We start from the raw sequence: 24,117 nt of genomic DNA on the forward strand, positions 1-24,117 counted from the left end.
TTATTATTAAATAATTTCTAAATGATAAATCAATTATTATAAAATATTAATAAAAATGTGTTTTATTCTAACAATATATTATTATTTTGAATCTGTAATATTTTTTAATTCTGAAAACTATTTTGAATTTTATTTTAGTTCATATACTACTGACATTTAATACTAATTAACAGTCTACAAAATTAATTTTATATTTGGTATAATAAATTTCAATAACTTAATTGATATATGTAAATAGTTATTAAAAAAAATTAATTCCTAAATTATACCATAAATATAATATCTCCCGTTTCTTTAACAAATTAAATCAGATTTATTGTCTTTTCTTTCTCTCTCGCTCCTCTCTCTCTCGCTCTCTCTCGCTCCTCTCTCTCTCGCTCTCTCTCTCTCTCTTTCGCTCATTCAATAACAATGGGTCGTGGGAAACTAAAGTTGGAATTGATGCGCAATGAGAAATCAAGAAGATTGAGTTTCAAGAAAAGAAAAGATGGTTTGATCAACAAATTGCATCAGTTGACTACCCTATGTGACGTCACCGCATGCATGATCATCTTTGATGATAATAGTAATTATCATGAACCCGAAATTTGGCCTCGAGATCCCGAAAAAGTCCGACGAATCGTTGAATCATACGATTCCCCGAAATCAGTAAGTACCTTTGGTCTTTCTGATTTCTTTCGTGACAGGACGAAGACAGTCGAAGACGAACTCAAGAAACTGCGTAAGAGTAACTTGGAGTCCAAGTTTCCGATTCGACAAGAGTTCTTGGATTCTTTGACGGAATCCCAGTTGACGGAATTTGGCGACGCATTGAAAAACAAGGCGATGATTGCCAAATCAAGAATCGAGTTCTTGAAGAATCAAGAATCGACTATGAAACAAGAATTCTCGTCGATGGATTTCGCTGCACTACTCGATTATCCGCCGCCCCCCGATTTTTGGAATCTTGATCGTAATCAAGAAACTGCTTCCTCTTCTTCATCTGTGAATCAGAATAATTCTGTGGTGATGATGGATTTTGCTCATGCACCGAAAAGATTCGGTCTCGATCCGCCTCATGAAGATTTCTGCACTTGGAATAATATTCATGATCAAGAAACTGATTTCGCTTCGAATAATAATCATCAGAATAATTCTGTCGTGATGATGATGGATTTTGACCCGGAAATATTAGGTTTCGATCCGGCCCGCGATTTGTCCGCTTGGGATTTTGACGAGCAAGAAATTGATTCTTGTTTGAAAGAGATCAGCGATGATGCCACCAACTTTGATGATCGGCACTACTGCGGGCCCTCATCAGATATCATGATTCCGCAGCACTACTATACGGCGGCCGCACCGGTGGTGGTGGAGGACGTCGTTCTGCCGCCGCAGCTACAGTACTGGGAAAACGACGGTGGTGATCAGGAGGAGGATATATTGCAGTTCTTTGATGGTTCTTTCTGGTCTTGATTTATGAATACCAGTTTTTTTAAGTATTTTATGTATTTGATCTTGGCTTTGTACATATGATTGTGTAATTAATGATCAAATTTTTATTTTCTTTCATATATATTTTAGTGTTCTTGTATTTAATAAGTGTGATTGTATATATATATATATATATATATATATATATATATATATATATATATATATATATATTAGTTTGGCAGCTTAATCAAGTTCAGAAAGCATTGTGAATTAGTGCAAGCTCAGAGTAAAAAATGCATTCTAGCTTCTGGCTTATTTTTAAATTGAGAAGTAGCTCATAAGCTCATAGAAAATAAGTCTTGGCTTATAAAGTTATCAAACTTTCAAGATAACAAATAAAAATATATATATATTTACTTAGAAATATTTGAAATTATTTAAGATTTTCCTACACCCAAAGTCTGATAAGAAAATACAATTAAGTAGGTTTAAATGATGGTGTTTTGTATATTTTATATTAAGTTATATACGCTAGGCCAAAACACAACACCGGCGACGAAAATGAGGTTTTTGCGACGTCCAAAATTATTGCTCTGTGTCTCGTCGTCGTAAATACTGCGATGAATTTTTTTTTCCGTCGCTTCGTATTGGACGAAATGGTCAAATCATCGCGATATTTAGATTTTCCTAGAAAATTTATATTATTTTCTATTGCGACGATACGTACTCTGTTATGCCGTTGGAGTGAGTTACGTATAGGGCCAGTTGAAGCTTGGCGGGAGAATGGGCAGCGGACGCCGGAGGGGCGACGAAGAAATGTTGTCGGATTTATGAAACAGTGAAGGAGCCAAATTGAGAAGGAAAGACAGGACGAAAACAAAAACACGATTTGGAGGAGAAAAGGCAGTTTAGGGTTGACAATTAAAAGCACTTGTCACGCCTTACTGTACGAATCGCTGCAACCGTATAATTATTAAAATAAAATTTTAATTTGTTTCGAGAAAATATGCGAAGTTAACGGCTAAATCGTCGCAAACGTATAACTATTAAAATAAAATTTTAATCTTCTTCATGCAACGAATATTTGTTTCATCGCCATAATGTCTTATAATAATTTTACGAAGCAACTTGCGACGTATTTATGGTAATGTTGAAATATTATTTATTGTGTCATTTTGGTTAATACCGTCGCAACTCATGTATGTAATCTTTTTATGATCAACGGTTGAGACGATTTTGCATTTCCGTCGTTCGCTTGCGACCATGACATAGAATCATCGCATACATTTTTAGTTAAATTGGGTCTTTAACTGATTGCGACGTTTTTTATTCAATAAATTCCCAATATTGCAACGAAACAAAAATCATCGCAAATTAAATAGTCGCCAGAGTGCAGTTTTGGTCTAGTATATAATCTACATTGATCTACATACAATGAAACTTGATCATCGACACCCGATAGATTTTGATTGGGGTTATAAATACCAGAATGTGTTCGACTAATAAGTCATTTGCTTGCCAACCGATTTAACCAGTCACATATTGTAGAAGTATACTTATGTAAAGACATAAACAAAGCAGAGAGAAACTTGCAGACAAAGTGTACTTTTGTGTTTAGACAGTACTATGTAAAGACATCCTAAGCTCAAAATAAGACCAAAGACCAAAAAAACAAAATCAAGTTTAAATTCAATTTTCATGGTTGTGGCATTTTCGGAAGGCAAAATAACTACTTTGCACCAGGCGAAAACTTTAAAACAGGCTGACTTGCAAACCAGATAAACACGAAAAAGTCTTGAATCAAAGATGAAAAAGTCACAAATCAAAGATGAGAGACTCAGAAAAAACAAAAATCAATATTTATAGCAGCAACAGGATACTTATAGTGCTTTCAATATCAATCAAACAAGCACATACGGTATTTACCGGTTAAAATGCAACACACAACACACATCAAGCGTCAAGCACAACACATAACCTCGTAAACAGAATCTCAGTGTCGAATTCGTGCAACAACACTTTGTTAATTATTTTAAATCGAATCTATATAGCGCAAACTAGATACTTGATATTTCATGCATTTTGCATCACAGTTGTTTTCGTATCTGTAATATCGAAAACCGAATCCAAAGAGAAATGCTACACAACTTAAGGGGTCCGATCTTACCATGCTATATCTCACTTTCTACTGTTCGATTTTTCACTCGAAATAACATCAAAACATAACATATCTATAATGTAGAAACCTAATACCGAATAGAAACCCTAAAATTCGAAATCAGCCAAAGGTACACGCACGAGTAGGAAAAATATCGCATGAATTAAGGAAGCAAAAGGGAGAACTTAAATAAATCCAATTGCGATTATCCAATAATAAAACCCCTAGATGACATAACGAAACAAAACAGTAACTCGTCAACAAGTCCAAATGAAACTTTAAAACGGGCAGATAAATTAAAAACCAAAAATTCCAATTTCCACTATCTTAAGAATACCCCATCAAAAAAGTAGATTCAATCACCCTTCCTTCTGAAGGAGCATCCCTCCGTAAGCCTAGCGCGTCCTCCGGTGGGTTGGCAGAGCACAGTCTGGCAGTTGCCGCACACCACCACCGTCTGAGAGTGGCTGAACACGGTGGTTCTGTACACACACACACACAAACACATAATATGAAATCAGCAAAAAGACTGCATTTTTATTACTTCAATTACCACAAATCAGATAATTTTAGATTCAGAATACAATAAATACAAAAAGACAGAAGCTTTACATGTTGAAGCAACCCTGACACTTCACATCCTGCAATTACAAATTATACAGATATCGAATTAAATCAATTAATTGAAAAAATACAAAAATATAAGTATATTAATAATCAATTTAAAATGAAACTGCGAGAAAATTAAAAAAAATATACCATGAAGAAAGAGTTTGGGGATTGGACGAGGCGCTTGAGTTTGTGCTTCCTCTTCTCGAGCTCCGCCGGTGGGTTAAGGAGATCGATATCATTCGATAGCACCTGTGAACAAACATCATCAAATCAAAATCAAAATCAAAATCAAAATCAAAATCAAAATCAATTCGTTTTCTCTTTCATTTATCCAAAATTCATTACCATCTTCGATGATTTCTGAGAGCGGAGGCGCGTGTGTAAACTGACTGGGTAGAGAGAGAAACACACACGACGGCGAGAGAGAGAATGAAGAAGAGTGAGAAACTAGGGTTTTTTGGGTTTTATATATTAGCAGTTGATAGGCGTGGACCGTTGGATGTGTATTAAATCTGGACGGTGCGATTGAGCTTAAGCATCACTTTTATTTTTATTTAGTTTTTGTCCCCTCAAACATTTGGATTTTGCTGTTAATTCACATAAGTAATATATTTCTTGCATCTACGTCCGTTTTCAACATATTCAAATGTCAAATGACGAAAAAACCCCTCATGTTTGAAATTTGATTTGGGTAAGCGATTTAAAATGACACCTTTACTTTAGTGTATTTGAATAATTTGAAATAATACGATTAAAATTTGAATAACACGAATTGCTCGAACAATTTCAATCAGCTCCTGTTATGTGAGGAACACGTAACGATATTTATTTCAACACCGATTACTATCTTGATTTACTTGACAAACAAACACGAAATTCTTATTAAATTTTTAAATCGGACGATTATGTAAGAAATCGTGTCGTCTACATTATTTCAAGGCTTGTAATTTCGGGAGAGAGAAAAAAAAACAGTAATTTGTTCGAATTCAATTACATCAAAGTACAGCAACAACACTAACAATACAATCACCATGAAATGCACCTATGGTTTTTCAACATCAAACAATTTGGATGATACAACCACCCCCAAATGATTCTACATATCTAAAACAAGATAATTGAATCAAAATCTCGATTTTTTTTCTTTTTTTTTTCCGGAGATTCAGTTGGGCTCTTTATTGGGACATGATTATAGGCCCAAATTGGCAAGAAGTTGGCGCCATCTCGGAGTTTCCTCGTCAAATATGTATGTGAGTGGTGAAATCAAAACCCCACTACCTCCAATCTGCAACAAAATAGTAAGATGAGTCGTGATTAATTTGAATAATAATAATAATCATCCAATTATACAATTGGATGCTCGTAAAGTTGCGATCTTATCTTGGCTAATCTTATCTTGAGAACCAAACGGAGCCCAATATAGATGTTCTATTCAAAATCATAGGTAACATAGTATATACATCGATGAATGACGAGCATGCACAAATAGATGTAATGAATCTAAAGAGTAAAATCAACTCTCACCATTCTCAGCTGCTGAACAGATTTGTAAAGTGCTTTCTTCGGTACGCAAATAACTATAGCGAAATAGTCGGCTGATGCCTTCCCATCACGCTTACAAAAGACTGGGCTTACAGTAGGTCCCTGCGTAACACAAAGCACTAATTCATGTAAGATGTGTATAAGTGCTCGTCTTTGTTTATTATTGGGAAGTTTCTCGTACTAATCCCAGTTTAACAACCAAACGAGACCTAAGATTGGTTTATAAGTTAGACGAACCTGCAAACCGGCTAAAGATGGTTGGCTTAGGACTCGCTCAGCTACTTCCTCTGCACTGCTTCCCCTCATGTTGGCAGTTACCTGCCACGAGAGCTGTTAATTACAAGAATACCGAGAAAAATATATACATATATATATAATTATATAATATAAACATCGATAAACAAGTGATTCGTACCGTGAACTGACCCATAGCCTTTAAATGTGCTTCTAATCTTTCAAGCATCTCGTGAGTTATGTCGAGCACACCTTTTCTCTGGATTAACGACCTTCTGCTAGCTACAAGAACAGCCTGAAACGATAAACCTAGGTCAAAGGAGAGTAACTATAAATCGATCCTCAAATCAGAATTCCCGATGAGTTTTGCAGTTACCTGACTTTCCAAGATAACTCCACCGTCGATTTCTTTCAGGTTATTCTCTTTCAATGTGGTTCCACTACTCACAAGGTCTACAATAGCATCGGCGATTCCCATCTAAGGAAAAAAAAAATGAAGCATAAATTGAAAAGAAATGTAAAAACCAAATTAAGGAGAAAATAGAGCAAGCAACCAGAAAAGTAAAAGGACCGAAAGAAATGTCGTCTACGAATATATAAATTGAAAGTTCAATACTTACAGCTGGAGCTGCTTCAAGAGCTCCATCAGCAGTCGAAAATGCCACGTGATTCATTCCATTCTCTTTCATAAACTTAGGACCCAACTGCAAGAAAAAATGTGTGTTAAATAGAATACTCCAACATAAAGATAACAATAACAACAAATATAAAATAGAGAAATTGATAAATACTGGGAATTTCTATATAGGCCATACATATGTGAAACCCGTAGCAACTCGTAGAGGTCTCTCAGGTGTCCACTGTGGCATCTGAGCAAGCTCTTTCAAGGAATTTATATTCTCAAATATTCCGTACTTGGGAATCTAACAAAGAGAGGAATATTATAATTCTACACCATAAAGTTCAAAATGGAGAGTAAGTTAGCAGTTCGTTGGTCACAGTTACATACGAACTACTTACTGCTAGGGATAAACGGCAATCTCCATAGTCAAGAGCATCGTGGACAATAATGAGATCCTCGTTTCCCTGCAGCAAAACTTTTAATGATTACATGAATAAAAAAAATTCAACAAATTATTGACACAAACAAATAAATGCATTCATAGAGGAATACGAGCAACGTCCCATAATGGAAACTAATTAATCATTTAATAAAAACTAAAATCATTATTCATACATGTAGCACACAATCAAATCTTGGATTAAGAAAGACCACGTAACCCGAGTTTCCTACCTGTCCGTATTCCATTATAATGTCCAAACCAACAATTCCAAGGTCCAAATCTCCAGTGACCAATTTCCTCACGACATCTTTTGGGCGTTGGAACCAAACTTCTAAATTTGAAATCTGCAATATGAAAAGGCAAAAGTTTGCTATCATGTAAATCAAATAAAGATTATTCCTAAATGAACACACGAGGACAAAAAAAAAATTCTACCACAGACATTTACCCTACAAAAAGGGTAATAATTTTGATGTAAACTGCAGAGGTTATATCTAGGTTGAATATATTTTCGAAAAGGGAGCTGCAGAATTGCTCGTGTCAAGAAATATATAGTCAGTTGAATACTTATTTGCGATCAATACGAAAGTCAATCGATAAAGCTTATCACGTAAGTTATTGATAGAGACTACATATTCCCTTTTATATTTCAGTTAGTTGTCTCATTCAATGTTAAGCAGCTACATCTCAAAATCCTTCTTCAAGTAATTCAAATCACTGTAGAAGTGGATTTACCGACATAATTTTGGTCTTAAATTCTAGAACTTATGTTTTGTGGTCCAATGTAGTTATTCAAATAGGATTCATCAATAGATGAAATTCATAAAAGACGAACGAAAGACTCGTATATGAAAATCAAAACATCAGTTGTTAATCTTATCGTTAAGAACTATTCGATACAATCTCAACAAGGTCTCCCATCCTAAGAACTGAGAGTGGACAACTGAGTATACACCGGCCTCGTTGAAAAGTTAATATACAAAGCTGTTAATGTATAACATTTCAATTTTATAACCCAATCAAATAAACAAACAGAGAGATAGAATGCCAAACCAATCAATTCTTCTCGTGTATCTTAGAGAGAGAAACACACACACACACACACAGAGTTACCAATTGATCTGTATCAAAAAACACAAAATACCCGCCTAAGAAAATGAACGCACCTGGGGAATTTCTGCAACATACTGCCGTGGATTCACTTGCCTCACCGACAATTGACAATCCTTTACATTTCACCCAAAAAAAAACCCCAAAATATAAAATAAATCAGAAATCTGGAATAAGCTAATACAAACCTAATGCCAGAAAATTGCTAGAATAAATTCAAATATATATGCACATAGATTGGGGATTTACCTTGAGAAGATCAAGTGTGTCGGTAGCCATTCGTCCTTTACTCGGCAAGCCAAGGCGAACTTGATTTCTCTCCGACGGCTTCTTATCAACATTCCCGTTCACCACCGTAATCGGCGACGCCACCGAGCAACACGAGACTGTGAATTTCACTGAAATTGAATTCGTCGGGGAAGATGAAGCCGAGGAATGCGGGAACGACGGGGAGTGGAGGAAAGTTGTCCGAATCACAGACATTTTTTTGCAATTTTTTTTTCTCTCTCTACTTATATAGTTTTTTGCAGTGTGTGTTCAGAGTGAGAGAGAGAGAGAGAGATAGAAGAGAGAGAAAGAGAGATTAAACGCCGCCGCAGACGTTTATTGGGTGCGGGGTAGAACACAAAAATTGAGTACAGTGTAGTGGTGGTGTATATCTTGGCCGAGTGCTTACGTGGACACTCATCAGGGTTTTAATCAGTACTACGCGCACTAATGTTGATCTATATGTTTGCAAATACGTATGTTAAAGATCTATCAGGTTGAATTTTATTCGGTATAACATAACGTATTTTTTTGGTATTTTGCACACATAAACAGACGTACATGTGTGTAGATCGACGGTAGAAAATGCTTTCCAGAATAACATTTTACTTGCTATGTACATTTCACCACCACCGAGTATAACATAGATTTGATTGTGTTAGAAAATGCTTTCGAAAATAAATTATGAGTTTTTTTTTTCTTTTAATCGATTTTTGAGTATTTAGTATAATTTGTATGTCTTTTTTCTTAGGTAAGTTATTTTAAGTTGCAATTTTAAAAATAAATTTACACTTCTATATATATATTAAGGGAAAATTTACTAGACACCCCTTATTTTGAACTTATATAGGTAGATATCCTAATTGCTAGATGAATATAGGCATAGGTCCTTTGACCCAAAAAAATAATATAAATAAATTAAAATAATTACTATATAGACATAAACACCCTTAATTAATAAGAAAACAAATCTCATTTATTGTCTCTCTCCAATTTCACGTTTCTCTCACCCTATATTTAATAACTCATCTATCTTCCTCTGTATCAAATCTCACGCCTCTCTCTCTCTCTCTATCTCGTTCTTCACTGTTTTTTTTTTTTTTTTTGTTTTTTTTACTTCTTTTGTTTCTTTATTTTTTTTATAAAGAAATATTATAGAGAAGGAGAAAAACGGGATTGTGAGATGATTTCTTGATGAAAGAATTAAAGAAGACAGCAAACATCCACTCCCCTCTCCTAAAAAAAATTCAGAAATCCAAAATTCTAGCCAAAATTTGCATTGTGTCTCCCGTATGTAGTACCTTCTAATCGTTTGATGTTAGCAATTTTCGTTTGCAGGTTGGTTTAACTTCGTTTGTTGTTTGAAGAATTGTGTTTGCTGTTGAGATTTGATTCCTCTGATTTACAATTTGCAAGGTATGTCTTAAGTTACATTTTACAAACACTTTGTTTAATATTTTTGTTGTTTGCGACGTGTTTCATAAACAATTTTTTTGTTGGTGTTTTTATTGATGATGATTTTTTTTTTCGAGTTTGTTGTTTGCATTTGGCAAAATTCGCATTGTGTCTCCCGTATGTACAACCTTCTCATCGTTTGATGTTAGCAATTTTCGTCTTTTTTTCCAGTTTGCTATTTGCATTTGGCGAAGTCATAGGTAATTTTTTGTTTGCAATTTAATAATGCAAATTCTGGATTTTTTTCTTCAATTTGTTGTTTGTATTGAACGAAATCATAGGTATTTCATTGTTTGCAGTTCAACAACACAAAATCTAATTTTCAGTTTGGTATTTGTAGTTCACAGAGTCATAGGCGTTGCGGGAAGTCCCAGAGTCATCGGTAGCGTTTTTAGAGTATGAGTTAGTAAAATAAATTGTATATTTTTTTCATGAATTAATTAAATTTTTTTAGTTAATATTTAGAATAGAGATTTTTGATAATTTGTTTTCATTGAGAGATTTTTTTAGGATTTGATTTTATTTAAACTAAGGGTATTTTGGCCACAATAAATATTATTAATTTATTAAAACATGGAAATTTTGACTTGGATCTACACACATAAATTATAAATAGAGGGACCTGTAGCAAATTGCCCCATATATTAATCAAAAGCTACATTGAGCATTTTTGTAATTATAATTTTTATGTGATGTACAGTTAAATATTTATGTGATGTACAGTTGACACTAATAAAATTCTATTAATTTAGTGAAATATTAAATTATCGAACTAATATATACGTTTGATGATGCTAAAAATAGATCACCTTAAGTAGTTGAGATCGAAGGAGCTGGGAGAGCAAAGTGGATCACTGCTCACGTGCTAGATGGCCCTGAGATACCTGCGAACAAAGAATACGTGAACTAGGCCGGGGGTTGATCCGGCGGAAACCCCTCCGACGCTCAAGTCAGACGTGAAGATAGTCGGTGGTTGTAGAGATAATTCGAATAGTAGTATTACTCAAATCATAGGGCGTACCTTTCATCAATGAATTATGTCGTTATTTATACCTCAAATGAGATTGTTGGGCCCAAACCTTATTTGACAGTGATTGGGCCTCGGTGATAGTGGTCTTCAATATTGGGCTCGTGGCTCAATAGGTAAATAAATTGTAGGCCTATTGGGCTGACCCAATTAGGCATATCATTAAGCCCCCCACTCTCGAGTCGATGTGGGGGCCAAGTAGAAAGGGGTACCGGATCGTATTGAGAGTAGATCTGTGCTGTAGTCTTGCGTTAATCGTTGGCATGGCGTGGAGAAATAATTTTTTTTTATTTATCCGTTTGATAGAGAGCGCGATTTGGTAGGCGCGTTAAAGAGTTCGCGCGATTTGGTGGAGCGGGTTGAAATTCTCGCGCGATTTGGTGAAGCGAGGTGAAATCTACGCGCGATTTGGTATAACACGGTAGAATTCGCGCGGATGGAGGAAGGTGGGGTGGACCGCGCCTTTAATTGATGGAAGAGAGGAGAGTGGGCCGCGCGATGTGATTGATGGAGAGAGAATGTGAGTGGTCACGTGGGGGTGTGTTGGGTGAGAGAAGAGAGAGAGATGAGGGAGGGGTAGGGTAGGGTAGGGGTAGGGAGGAGAGAGAAAGAGAGGGATAGGGAGGAGAGAGAAAGGGAGAAGGAGAGAGAGGGGGTAGGTGGGCGGGTGGTTGGGGGTACCCCGCGCGACGCGCGGGTGGGTGGGGTGGGGGGGTGGGGGGCTGGGGTGGGGTGGGGTAGGGCGGATTCGCGCGTGAGGCGCGTTATTGGTCCTTTTTCGCCCGTTTTCGCGGAGCGTCAACTTGTTTCTTCTCCGGATCATAATTTGGCATCGAATAATGAAATTACCAATATTATAGATGTGTTGGTGCTAGTAGGAGACGTTTTAGATCCCAATTTGTAGATTTTAGGAGTGATAGTGAAGAATCAGAGGGATCCGAGAGTGATGTAAATCCGGATGGAGATGTGGGATGTGAACCCGCTTGAGGTTGAAAAGTAAGGGTGAAGTTCAACCATTGAGATGAGATGCCCAACCTTAGCGTGGGATAACCCCCAACTTAGGATGAGACGATCACGTACCCTTGGTGAACGAAATATTTTGGGGGCCTTGTAAACCCCCAGGGAGTCGATAACCCTTGGCGAGCGAAAAAATTATGGGGAACGGTAAACCCCTAGGGAGTCGATAACCCTTGGCGAACGAAATATTTTGGGGGCAGAGGTAAGCCCCCAGGGAGTCGATAACCCTTGGCGAACGAAATATTTTGGGGGCAGATGTAAGCCCCCAGGGAGTCGATAACCCTTGGCGAAAGAAATATTTTCGGGGCAGAGGTAAGCCCCCAGGGAGTCGATAACCCTTGGCGAGCGTTGAAGGGCCTCCTCGGTTGTCAGAACCGATTGAGGGGCGGGAAGAAGTGAATCTTGTTGAGGATCTAGTGGGACCTCCGAGGCATGTCTCATGCATGGTGGATCCCAAGCACGAGGAGGAGGAAGTTGCAAGCCAGAGCCTCCACAAGGTGGGAGATCGTTAGCAGTCACACTCCCCCTGAACAAATGTCTCAAGGCCATCATGCGCGCTACGTGATTATGTCTGCCTTCCCACAGACGGCGCCAAAATGATGATGCTAAAAATAGATCACCTTAAGTAGTTGAGATCGAAGGAGCTGGGAGAGCAAAGTGGATCACTGCTCACGTGCTAGATGGCCCTGAGATACCTGCGAACAAAGAATACGTGAACTAGGCCGGGGGTTGATCCGGCGGAAACCCCTCCGACGCTCAAGTCAGACGTGAAGATAGTCGGTGATTGTAGAGATAATTCGAATAGTAGTATTACTCAAATCATAGGGCGTACCTTTCATCAATGAATTATGTCGTTATTTATACCTCAAATGAGATTGTTGGGCCCAAACCTTATTTGACAGTGATTGGGCCTCGGTGATAGTGGTCTTCAATATTGGGCTCGTGACTCAATAGGTAAATAAATTGTAGGCCTATTGGGCTGACCCAATTAGGCATATCAACGTTTTACCGAGTCGGGATCGATTTTTTTATTAATTAAACGAGATTATTAATTTATCGAGTATTAATTTATTGAAATTCTATTGTATCTAATTATTAAGCCACGGTCTTATTATAATTATTACATGGATGATTTAGTTAAATAGATCGACTTCTTCTAAAATCCCATCAAGTCCATGAGGCTATAGTTTCGACTATAAATAGGTGGATTCATTTTTCACTTAAGGTAGGTTCTATATTTGTACAATTTCGAGACTTTTCTACTTTACTCGAAATAACGGTCACACACTTGATTCTCAAAAGGAAAATCAACTTCTACGAGTCACTTAGTGTATACATTGTTTTGTGGGTTGGGATATAGACTTCTACACGAAACGAAAATTTATGTTGGGCGCGTGAAATTCTACTTTACGCTATCACTCCCTTATTACCTCGAGTACATGACAAATAATCCTTACATTCCAAATGTACTCAAAAGCCCTAACACGCGACTTCACGAGTTTCCACCGTTTCGCTTTAGAAAAAAATCCAGAATAACATTAGATGGAAGAGATGGATCAAGAACAAGATGAAAAAAATGATGTATTTAACAATGGGAAATTACAGTCTTGGTCCCTCAAATTTGTACCGATTTTATATTCGGTCCCTCATGTTCTTAAAAAACACATTTGATCCCTCGTGTTTTAATAATTTAACATTTTTTGTACCGTTAGTTTGTTAACTAATACAGCGATTGGTACACGCTTGATTCCGTTAGTACTAAAAATTGACGAGAAAGACTAAAAATGTTGAATTTTTAGAACATGACGGACCAAATATGAAATCGATGCAAACTTTAGGGATGAAAATTGTATTTTTCACGTTTAACAACAAATTCTTTTTTCATTTTTAATAGACTTTTATTAGATGTAATAAAAAAATAAATTTTAATAGAAAAAAAATATTCATATTTCCTAATTTCTATTTATTGTTCACCAATTAGGGCAAATTTTAGCTAATTCCCCCCCAAAAATAATTGCATAATTTAATCAGAATCTACAATTCAATGTTTCAGAAATCGACCACCACCACCTTAAGATGATGCACAATACAACAACAACAATCGCAACCAGAAAGCATCACCACGCGAATATTCCGATCACTGAAGAAAGCGGCGTGCACAATTCCGATGATCAAACCCTCAAAACCCCAGTCGGAGAGAACTCCTTATTCCGGCAAAACTATCCACTCTTAATTCCGATCTGAAAAATAGAATCATCGCCGCCCTCAATTTTCCTCCGATCATCAGCTGTTCTGAGCTTTCGCCGCCGAAAAAAAAACAGATCTTTCAAAAATTCCCATTTAATTTACTTCAATTTTCACTACTGGAAAGTGAAATTGGCGCTGGGCCGCTCCCAAGCTGGGGATTGGAATCGTTGTTGAGCGATTATTGAGGCGGAAACCGAAGTCAGACGGAAAGCCCGTTTGCTTGGGTAATTCGTTGAAGTGGTGTGGGAATTAAGAATGAGCTTGTGGTAGTTTGGAATTTGAGGTGTTCTTAATTTTTTCTTGTTGTTGTGTGAATTGTGGAGAATGGGGTCCGAGGAGGTGGCTGCGGCTGTCACGTCGGATTTGTACAGGGGGATGTCGTCGGACAATATAAAAGGGCTGGTTTTGGCTCTGTCTTCAAGCTTCTTCATTGGCGCCAGTTTCATTGTTAAGAAAAAGGGATTAAAGAAAGCCGGTGCTTCTGGCGTCAGGGCTGGTAATTTTTACCCTTTTGTATTGGCTGCATTTTAACTTGGTTTTTTAAAGTTTTGAATTGAGGGACTCCAGGTGTTTGATGTATTGCTTGTTAGAAGTTTTGTTGGATTGGTTCATGATAAGTGGTGCTACTGTGCTTTGATTGTCAAGACTTTTGAGTTTTATGTAGTTGTATTTGTTTTTGTAGTGTTTGTTTGATCGTCCGTTTTGGAGCACCGTTATTGCATGTAAATAATTAAGTTAGAGTCATCATCGATAATGCTAGAGGTCATGTAATATGGGAAAAATAATGCAAGGTTATTATGCCCAAGGCATTCATCATTGATCTTCGAGCCCATAGTGTTTCTTGAAATGGTTTTGATGATTTATCTTCTATTTCCTTGGTGAAAATGATCGTAAACCTTAGCTATTCATTTATTTGGTTTCGGTATAGGTCTATCAAGGTTGCGAATCAATTCTTTTTATCCTCAAATGCAAACAAGTTTTGGAGGGAAAATGAAGAATTGCAAGCAATCTAGACTATGTTTGTATTTCTTGTCTAGAAGCAGTGATAATCCCTTTACTGTGTTGGATGAACTTGTCTCTTAAAACACTGGTTCTGAAATATTTTTTATCACTTCCTTGAGTGAAGCCTTTCATGTACCTTTCAAAATCTATCGACTTTTGTTTTGAAGAGGCGGGATTTGATTTTTTTTTTTTTGGCAAATGAAGTGCTTGGACTTTATAAAACTAGTGATTAGAAGCGTTATAGAGGTCTTCAGTGTTCTGTCCCTTTCATAATTTACTTCTAGTATATACGAAGCTGATTGATTAGTACACAAGATTCCTAAGGCAACTCCTATAGGAACATCTTCGGTGGAAATAATCTGCTTAGTACGCCGTAGGCATTTATAAGCCAAAAAAAATTGCACCATCAGAACAACTAAATGCCATATTTTAGTACTCTACTCCGTTAGTTATTGGGGTTAACTCTTTATTAGTCTGTGTTGCTGTTTGTTGATATATACAATTTCAAGCACTGTAACATGATAAACCTTCATCCAGTCTGTCCCAGTGTATTAGTTCTGTTCAAGTTGTTGAAGCACTGCCAGATTAAAATTTAAGGCAATATTTTTTGGATAAAAATTAGAAATTTTGTCTTGAAATCCCTTACATTTACACATTTTAGTTTCTATGTGGCTTGCATCGATTTCTGACTTTGTTAACGGTACCATTCATCAACATCAACAATATTTTCAAACTGTATTCTAATTGCTTCCAAGGAGACGAAAACAAGAATCCTTTTTATGTGGCATCAGATTATTTTAATATTTACTGAAATCTGCTACCATTGGTGAGGTTTGTTGCCATAAATAGCTATTAGTTATAAAACTCCCATGAAGAGATACCAGCTATAGGTCACATTTTTTTACCCGCTCGAACTAGGCAATATACTGTAGACCTTTCTTCACCTTGTTTTCAGCCAAATTTTTTCATAGAAAGTCAACTTTGACTGCTGATTTTGTTGAAAAAACAAGTCCTGGTAAGAGTTTCGCTCAATGAATTAGTACAGCTGTAAGTTGCAGACATGCATATGATGCCCGGATGATTAGCATTTTGTTGAAAAAATAAGGTTTTACCTAGGCATCGTTATATTGATAACAAAACTTCCGTTATGATAAACGTCTTTGTTGTTCTTTGCAAATCTCTTCAATGACTTGTATAACAACCCCACCCCACCCCCAATCACCTACCCCATATGGTTATGCTTTTTCGCAATAGGTTAAGCTATAAAATCATGATATTGATCCTATTACTATTTCGCTTTGTACAGGAGTTGGAGGGTATTCTTATCTATACGAACCACTATGGTGGACGGGCATGATAACAAGTAAGTTGTGTATAATGTATTCTTATGAATGAGGTTAGGGGATTGAATCTCGTCACTTACCTCCTTCCCCATGTGTCCAAATTTGATTTTTTATTTTAAAATATATGTTATGTTAAGTATCTCTAAAAGCAGCATGATGTAGCCCACAGGGGCACATTTTAACTGAAAATGGTAAATTTAATGTTCTAATCATTGCTTGCATCGTGTAAGCTTATTCATCATAGGACGCTGCATATGTAAGCTTTGTTTGATCTCTGCTCCCATTGCTCCGACTTTGTCCTTACTCCTTTTGGTCATAAATTAACATATCTTGCTGATAATTAGAGAAGCAATTAAAAAGACCATAGTCCAATTGCATATCAACATATGAAGTTCTTTGCCGTATCACATGACAGATGGGTCAATATATTTGTGCTCAAGGATATTATTGACCTGATGATGAATTTAAAGAAGGTATAATAGAAAAGATGGGGACCAAGGTTCCTGCCCAATTCTCTTTGATCTAATCAATGGCCTACATATCTTTGTAATGGGAGAAAGATAAGAATGCTTTTGGCTAGGCCTGAAATATCAGTAGTGATTAGGAGTGTGTATACTGTGCTCTTTGATCAAATTGACAGGATGATTCACTACATGATCTTGATTATCCAATCTTATCGAGAAAATTTAGAAAATATATTTAATTTTAAAGGACACATGGAACAGCACTTCGTATTTGAACTGTTAACGCTTCATTTGGTTTCTAAGATAAGATATGAGAACCAAATTGTATAATTGGACCATGTGAGGTCCGATGCACCAAGTTCATAGCTAATTTTTCCATAATTGCGGGCCGGCCCGGTAAAGACATTGCACTAACCAAATACCAAATAAGACTCACTTTTTAAAATCAAGTATAATGGGACGAGGGAACTCTCATCTTAAAATTTAAATTCCTTTTTCACCCTCAAGATGGAAAGTACTAACTGAGTATTTTATTGATCTGTTTGCTGTTTTTACAGTGATTGTTGGAGAAATTGCCAATTTTGCAGCTTATGCATTTGCACCAGCCATTCTGGTCACACCTCTTGGTGCACTCAGCATTATTATCAGGCATGATATATATGTATATTATATATACTACCTTATTAAAGTACCACACCTTGTTTTGACTGCTAACTCTATTGTGCATATATTACAGTGCTGCACTTGCTCATGTTATTTTACGGGAGAGGTTACATATTTTCGGTATTCTTGGTTGTGCTTTATGTGTTGTGGGCTCCACCACAATTGTCCTCCATGCTCCACAAGAACGCGAGATCGAATCTGTGAAAGAAGTGTGGGACCTTGCTACCGAGCCAGGTAACTCTCGACTTTCTAAACTCTCTGGTTTTCATTTTTCTGCTGAGCTTATAAAGACCTTACTCCTTTTCTGCAGCTTTTGTCTTTTATGCAACTCTGGTGATAGCAATTGTCCTCATTCTGATATTCCATTACGTCCCACAATATGGCCAGACACATATATGGTTCTATATCGGTGTCTGTTCATTAGTTGGTTCATTGTCGGTAGGTATTGCTAATTTTTCTTATTTATTTCGTTTCAGTTTACTCCTCTTCCACAAAAATAAATAAATAAATAAATTAATAATAATAATAAAAGTAGGGTGAATGCTTTGGCAGGTAATGAGTGTGAAAGCACTAGGAATTGCATTGAAGCTGACATTGTCAGGAACGAATCAGCTAACATATCCCCAGACATGGGTTTTTGCGACGGTTGTCATAGTTTGTGTCCTCACTCAGATGAATTACCTAAACAAGGTAAAGAGCTTATTGCTTCGCCACAATTTTCCCTCTGATTTGTTGTGTTCTTTCGTAGTATATCTAATCTGACCGATGTTTGGTGAATCTTGTATGCAGGCCCTCGACACATTCAACACCGCCGTAGTTTCACCCATTTACTACGTCATGTTCACGTCCTTAACCATCGTGGCTAGTGTGATCATGTTCAAGGTAACGGGGATCAAAATCCACATTCTCGTTTCTTACATAATGCCCTGATGTAACATATAAGTGTAGATAACACGGGGTTCGCATTTCTTTCTAGAAAATTGAAAAGTAACGGATTTGTATTGATTAAGCACGAAAAATAGGAAGGCCTTTATAGTGACCGATATTAAGATTTAAGAATGTTGGGTATTTACATGGGCAGGATTGGGACAGGCAGAATCCGACGCAGATCATTACAGAAATGTGTGGCTTTGTGACTATTCTTTCCGGGACGTTTCTTCTTCACAAGACAAAAGACATGGTAGCCGATGGTACGCACATTCCCCCGATTAAACACTTTCTTGCTTCTCTTTATAGTGCTTCCTTCAAACACGATATTAGGCTAGTAATTTGATTCTTCGCTTGATATGAACCGTAATTCGCACCCCGTTTGAGAATGTTGATAAGATTGATTGACACGTACAGTCCATGATTTATAATATATATATATATATATATATATATATATATATATATATATATATATATATATATGATTATCCTGCATTTGACATTTGTGATTACACAATCTTTGTGTAATATGCTTTGTAGGAATGTGTAATAATAGGTTTCGATTGTGGACTAAGTATCGTTCGTACGCCTGATTAACAAACTATATTGATGTAGGTAATTCGTCAACTGGGACGAGACAATCTAAGCATGGCAACGAGGATGGTGGTGAAGAAGGTATCCCTCTAAGGCGACAAGATTCTTCAAGAACATGATGTACGTTTATTTTATTTCTTTATTTTTTTTATTTTAACTTGCAACTCTTTTAACGAAAGCGAAATCCCGAAATCTATGCTCTTTCGAATAGATACCACACCTATTCATTCATCTTGTATTTTATTAGATACTGGAACAATTCCTCAACGTGCATTTTTCATCGAGTCGAGAGTAAAATTGGTTTTTCCCCCCCTTTCGAGACTCGGATTTTCTTGTACATGTTTTAGGAACTTTTTATCACAACCTAGTGTAATGGATTTGTTATTGTAAATTTGAAATCTTTCCTTTGGATCTTTAAATTCAAATGCAACATTATATAAAATATTTTTTTTAATTTACCATATAAAATCACCAAGCCTATAGGCTAAAAGCCTTAAACGGTAATATAGTTCAAAATTGAGAGCTAAAAATTTAAAATTATTTTCTCTTGATTGTTTCTTAATTACAACATCTCCCCTTTCCTTCAATCATATATTAAACACAAATTAAGTGTACTAGTATTTCACTCGTACGCAACGACCGGGTGTCGAATTCAAGATTAAAATTTGAAAGATTAAACACAAATTAAGAATATACAACTGAAAACCAAAAATTCGAATTTTTTTAAAGAAATTTAAAATTTATTATATAAAAAAAAAAAAAAAAATTAGTCGAAGGTTGAATTTTTTTTCGAATTTGGATTGATGGAATTCGGAAATTCCTTTCCCATTTTCATCACCATCAACATAGTTCAATTTAATTTCAAAATCCGAAAAATATAAAATAAAAATGAAAATAACAAGGGCATTATAGTAAATGAAGTTCCAGAACCCGGGTTAGGGTTTATTATGCCTCATTTCCTGAGAGGGCCTTTCACACCCGTATAAAAACACCTCCCCCCTCTTCACTTTCCTCCACCACTGATTCAATAACCCCCCCCCCCCCCCCCACCCCCCAGCGGCGGCGGCGCCACTCCGCCACCAGGTAAATAGATGTAGCTCAAAATCGAAGGAATCACTTCGTATTGGTCGCCGGAAAATTCGAATTTTAATTACAATTCTTGTATTGTGCATTTTATCAACTAAATATTAAAAAAAAAATTTCCTTTAAAAAAAAAAATTAAGTTTGGGAAAATCGAAAATTGAGTTTAGAATGAAGGGGCTGAAATTTGACTCTAGGGCAAATGTAACTATGCTTATAGGGATGAATGCAGCACCCAAAATCAGAGTATATTCCTTTCTTCAGTTTTATTCGGATAGGTATCTTCTATATATATCTACCCTAACATCTGAATGAGGATACATTAATTTAATTTATTTTTTGACAAATTCCACTCTTTTTTTCTTCAATTAAAATAATAAAATATTTATTATATTTTGCTGGTTTTTTGAAGAGAATTATCAGAATAATTGACAGTCTTAACTTATTTTTAATCAGAATGACAGATTTCATAAAAAAATATACTTAGTCAAAGTCATTCTGATTAGAAATACTAAAAGTTGGGATTGATTGATATTTGATATAGATGATAATTTAATTAATTGATAACCAGCTAGAAAATTGTTGGCCGTCTTCTTTATTTATTTATTTAATTATTTATTTATATACTATTTATGTATTTATTTAAATACTAGTTATTTTAGATACTCGTTTAGATATCGATTTTTACGATTTTCTTTTTTTAAAGTCGTTTTTGTTTGTTTTAAATAATTGTAGGTCTATAATCGCTGTTGTCATTGATATAAAAATGAATTATATAAATTATAATCTAAAAGCAAAAAAAATACGGTGAAAGAAAAAATAAAAATACTTATAACAAACATGTAATATAATAAACCTCCTCGGGGTATTTTGGTCTTTCAAGAGGAAACATGTAAATGGGTGAAGGGGCATCTGCTAATGTTTTTTTATGACAGAAGAAAATCGCGCAATTACAAAGTTCAGAGGGACAATAAATAAAAATTTGTTTCGCATCATTGAGAAAGTAGTCACTAAGTGTTTAAAATACTAGTGGAATAACATTTAACTAATTTACTCATCTTGTTAATTATTTATCAACTAACTAATTACAATTTCCCTAAAACAAATTTATGTTTTTCTCTCTAACAAATATGATTTGACCGCTACTGTAAAAATTGTCTTCACTAAAATACAAAATAAAATTATTTTATCTTTCAAATTATTCTTTCAAAATACATTTTTCCAACACATTTCAGACATAATTTGACTTATCAAATATAGCCAAAGTAATATAATTTGGGGGAAAAAAAAGATGTATATTATTATGTGACAAAGACTCACTAGTACTCCTTGTTCCTAGTACCTAAGATACAAACTCCATAAACAAAAAAAGGGTCAAACATTGCACAAGTGAAGTGTAAACATCAGTGCAGAATGACACTCCACCCATAATATATAAAATTAAAAATAAAATTAAAAAATAGCATTTTGTTATATATATGAATATATATCCAACTGCCCACAGCCCACCTGCTTCTTTTGTGATTCTTGTGCTTGGAAATAATGTTGAAGTCAAATAATGTAACCATGTGTAAGATAATATAATCCTACTTCCATTACAGCATAAGACAATCCAAATTTCTTTTTTCTTTTTCTTTTTTTTTTAAATTAAAAAAAAAAAAGTTAAAAAAATAAAATTCATGGTGATGAAAACAAAAAACAGTCATTTGAATGTAATATCAGCCAAGATTTCCCTAACCAACAAGCTCCCTTTACACATATTAACACTATCATCATCATCATCATCATCATCATCATCATTTGCACACTTCACAATTTCACCACACAATTTCTTCCCACTACCAAATAATCGAAACTTTCTTCGTCTCATCATGGAAAGAATCATGTCGTAAACATAGTTCATCGATAAGGGCGCTCGCACAATCGGCTCCGCTATCAAACCCTCCAAAATCCCGACAATTTCATCCATCGGAGGCCGATTGTTTTGTTCGACGGACAAACAACGAGCCGCCACTTGTAGCAACTCCTCGATTCTACCTCCCACTAAATTTCGTGGCCAATCGATTTTCCCGTCGCAGATATCCGCCGCCCGGCCCCGCTCGATCAACGGGAGAGCCCAATCAATGATTGAGGCCGGAGATTCATCCATATCGATCGCTCTTCTGCCGGATATTAACTCCAGCAACACCACTCCGTAGCTGAACACGTCGACTTTCGTGCTCAGCTCGCTAGGTGTGGTGTAGCTAGGGTCTATGTACCCTATAGTTCCCGCAGGAATCTTATAATTCACCACGTCATCAATAGCACTAGTACTATGTAATCGCGTGGCTAGCCCGAAATCGGCTAGCTTCGCGTTCCAATTGTCGTCAAGCAAAATATTGGCCGATTTGATGTCGCGGTGCACGACCGTGGGGTCCGACTCATGCAAGAAGCGGACCCCACATGCTACCTGCACCGCGATCTCCAAACGCGTCCGCCACAACAGCATCTGCTGATGCTGATGTGGCGACGCGGGACTCGTCAGGAAAGAAGGGTGGAGGATCTCGTGGAGCGTGCCGTTCGGCATGTACTCGGTTACGATTGCAGTCACTTTCTCGGTTGGGTGGGGCCCGCCACTAGTGCAGCCGAGAAAGTCGACGATGCATGGATGACCATCCGGAGATAGTGAGGAGAGAATATTCGCTTCGTTTTCGAGTTTGGTGTCGTCTTGAAGCTTTTGGAGGGCTAGTGATTGCTTCTTGACGGCGATTTGGGTGCCGTCTTCGAGGACGCCTCTGTAAACGCTTCCGTGGCTGCCTTTTCCGATCAGCCGTGACGGAGAGAAGCTCTCTGTGGCGGCTTCAAGTTCATGGAGCTCAAATACTTTCATATATTTCTTTTTTTTATTTTTATTATTTTTCTTCTTTGCAAGAATGTTGGTTTTGGTACATTGAGTTTGGACTTTGAAGCTTATACTATGTAAAACGTGAGAGGGTGAGAGAAAGAAAGGGTCTATTCTACGTGGGAATAATATTGTTTATATATATATATATATATATATATATATATATATATATATATATATTATTAAAAAAGTTTAATATCAAGATCAAGAAAAAAGTATGAGAAGGAATCAAATATATTTTTATTTATTTTATTTATTTGAAATTTTCTAGATAAAAGCAAAAGGGTGTTTCAAGAAAAGGCAAAGGTGGCTGACGAGGTCAGAATATTAATGAATTAATTAGCTGTATTCAGGTCCCCATTTTCTTTACCTTTTTTTTTTATTTTTTTTTTGCCTTTAATTAGGATGATGAGAGAAATATTGGGATGCCAAAATCTTTTGGGGTGATTAATTTTTTTAATATTTGGCCCATGTTGAATTAATTAAATTATTTGTAGCTAAAGTTGAATGGTATTTTTTGAATTTGTTTCACTAGCTAGTTACTTTTTTTGGTACAATTGAATTCAAAAAGTGCACTTGTTAAAAGTTTGGATATTACAATCACCCTCTCAATTATAAATCCTTTTACACGTCTTAGTGAAATCTTCAGTTTATATCTATTTTACCTGATTTGAACTCCACATTTTGAAACAAGATGATCATAAAATGTATTTTTTAACTTGTAAATATCAGATTGTGATGCATCAGAAACTGCATTTTTAAACAAAACGAGTACAAACTAGAAAACATTTCACGGAATCTAGAAGATCCTATTTATTTTGAGTTTGACACCACCATAAGAGCAGACATGATTATTGAATTCTTCTCACTTTTTTCCGCAAAGCGAGTTGATTTATTCTTATTTAGTCACACGTCGCCACAAATAACCGAGACATGATCGGTGCGACTAGTTGATATTGTTCTTAATAGAGTTCTTTATTGCATGTGTTCCATTGTATGCATCGAGTGTTC

At 36.1% G+C, this 24,117-nt stretch overlaps 4 protein-coding genes across 5 annotated transcripts; 1 reads left to right on the plus strand and 3 right to left on the minus strand.

Annotated features, from left to right (window-relative positions):
• Window positions 1-3,756: 3,756 nt before the first annotated feature.
• Window positions 3,757-4,734, minus strand: LOC105969637 (small ribosomal subunit protein eS27y). Of its 2 annotated transcripts, none has more exons than XM_088813552.1 (4): window positions 4,529-4,734; window positions 4,331-4,432; window positions 4,184-4,212; window positions 3,757-4,053 (listed from the first exon to the last, which is right to left on the minus strand). In XM_088813552.1, exons 1-4 carry the CDS (start codon window positions 4,529-4,531, stop codon window positions 3,927-3,929), a joined length of 261 nt encoding a protein of 86 aa, XP_088669678.1. In that variant the 5' UTR covers window positions 4,532-4,734; the 3' UTR covers window positions 3,757-3,926. The 2 variants fall into 2 exon arrangements, with proteins under 2 accessions (XP_088669678.1, XP_088669679.1); XM_088813553.1 differs by having other exon boundaries at window positions 4,331-4,433; window positions 4,537-4,606.
• Window positions 4,735-5,158: 424 nt separating this feature from the next.
• LOC105969646 (ATP phosphoribosyltransferase 2, chloroplastic) lies at window positions 5,159-8,887 on the minus strand. Its single transcript, XM_012994419.2, has 11 exons — window positions 8,383-8,887; window positions 8,190-8,249; window positions 7,254-7,367; window positions 6,980-7,045; window positions 6,775-6,882; window positions 6,580-6,663; window positions 6,336-6,437; window positions 6,141-6,254; window positions 5,963-6,043; window positions 5,708-5,827; window positions 5,159-5,468 (listed from the first exon to the last, which is right to left on the minus strand). Exons 1-11 carry the CDS (start codon window positions 8,614-8,616, stop codon window positions 5,373-5,375), a joined length of 1,179 nt encoding a protein of 392 aa, XP_012849873.1. The 5' UTR covers window positions 8,617-8,887; the 3' UTR covers window positions 5,159-5,372.
• Window positions 8,888-13,826: 4,939 nt separating this feature from the next.
• On the plus strand, window positions 13,827-19,459 carry LOC105969647 (putative magnesium transporter NIPA4). Its single transcript, XM_012994420.2, has 9 exons — window positions 13,827-14,642; window positions 16,455-16,511; window positions 17,513-17,603; window positions 17,692-17,852; window positions 17,929-18,056; window positions 18,171-18,308; window positions 18,408-18,500; window positions 18,700-18,808; window positions 19,164-19,459. Exons 1-9 carry the CDS (start codon window positions 14,471-14,473, stop codon window positions 19,259-19,261), a joined length of 1,047 nt encoding a protein of 348 aa, XP_012849874.1. The 5' UTR covers window positions 13,827-14,470; the 3' UTR covers window positions 19,262-19,459.
• Window positions 19,460-21,496: 2,037 nt separating this feature from the next.
• LOC105969640 (serine/threonine-protein kinase-like protein At5g23170) lies at window positions 21,497-23,224 on the minus strand. Its single transcript, XM_012994412.2, has one exon. The coding sequence runs from the start codon at window positions 23,089-23,091 to the stop codon at window positions 21,925-21,927; it is 1,167 nt and encodes a 388-aa protein (XP_012849866.2). The 5' UTR covers window positions 23,092-23,224; the 3' UTR covers window positions 21,497-21,924.
• Between the last annotated feature and the right edge of the window lie 893 nt (window positions 23,225-24,117).

The sequence above is a fragment of the Erythranthe guttata genome, chromosome 14, assembly GCF_056151865.1.
Source record: "Erythranthe guttata isolate IM_541 chromosome 14, IM_541, whole genome shotgun sequence".
Taxonomy (NCBI): Eukaryota; Viridiplantae; Streptophyta; class Magnoliopsida; order Lamiales; family Phrymaceae; genus Erythranthe; species Erythranthe guttata.

Coding starts and splice junctions, on each gene's coding strand:
- LOC105969640 (XM_012994412.2), bottom strand. CDS start 23,091: ATGAAAGTATTTGAGCTCCATGAACTTGAAGCCGCCACAGAGAGCTTC.
- LOC105969637 (XM_088813552.1), bottom strand. Junction 4,213..4,330: donor CCCCAAACTCTTTCTTCATG/GTATATTTTTTT, acceptor TTGTAATTGCAG/GATGTGAAGTGTCAGGGTTG. Junction 4,054..4,183: donor TGTCAGGGTTGCTTCAACAT/GTAAAGCTTCTG, acceptor GTGTGTGTACAG/AACCACCGTGTTCAGCCACT.
- LOC105969646 (XM_012994419.2), bottom strand. CDS start 8,616: ATGTCTGTGATTCGGACAACTTTCCTCCACTCCCCGTCGTTCCCGCAT. Junction 6,255..6,335: donor GAGTTATCTTGGAAAGTCAG/GTAACTGCAAAA, acceptor TTATCGTTTCAG/GCTGTTCTTGTAGCTAGCAG. Junction 5,828..5,962: donor CATCTTTAGCCGGTTTGCAG/GTTCGTCTAACT, acceptor TGTGTTACGCAG/GGACCTACTGTAAGCCCAGT.
- LOC105969647 (XM_012994420.2), top strand. CDS start 14,471: ATGGGGTCCGAGGAGGTGGCTGCGGCTGTCACGTCGGATTTGTACAGG. Junction 17,604..17,691: donor GCACTCAGCATTATTATCAG/GCATGATATATA, acceptor CATATATTACAG/TGCTGCACTTGCTCATGTTA. Junction 18,057..18,170: donor CATTAGTTGGTTCATTGTCG/GTAGGTATTGCT, acceptor ATGCTTTGGCAG/GTAATGAGTGTGAAAGCACT.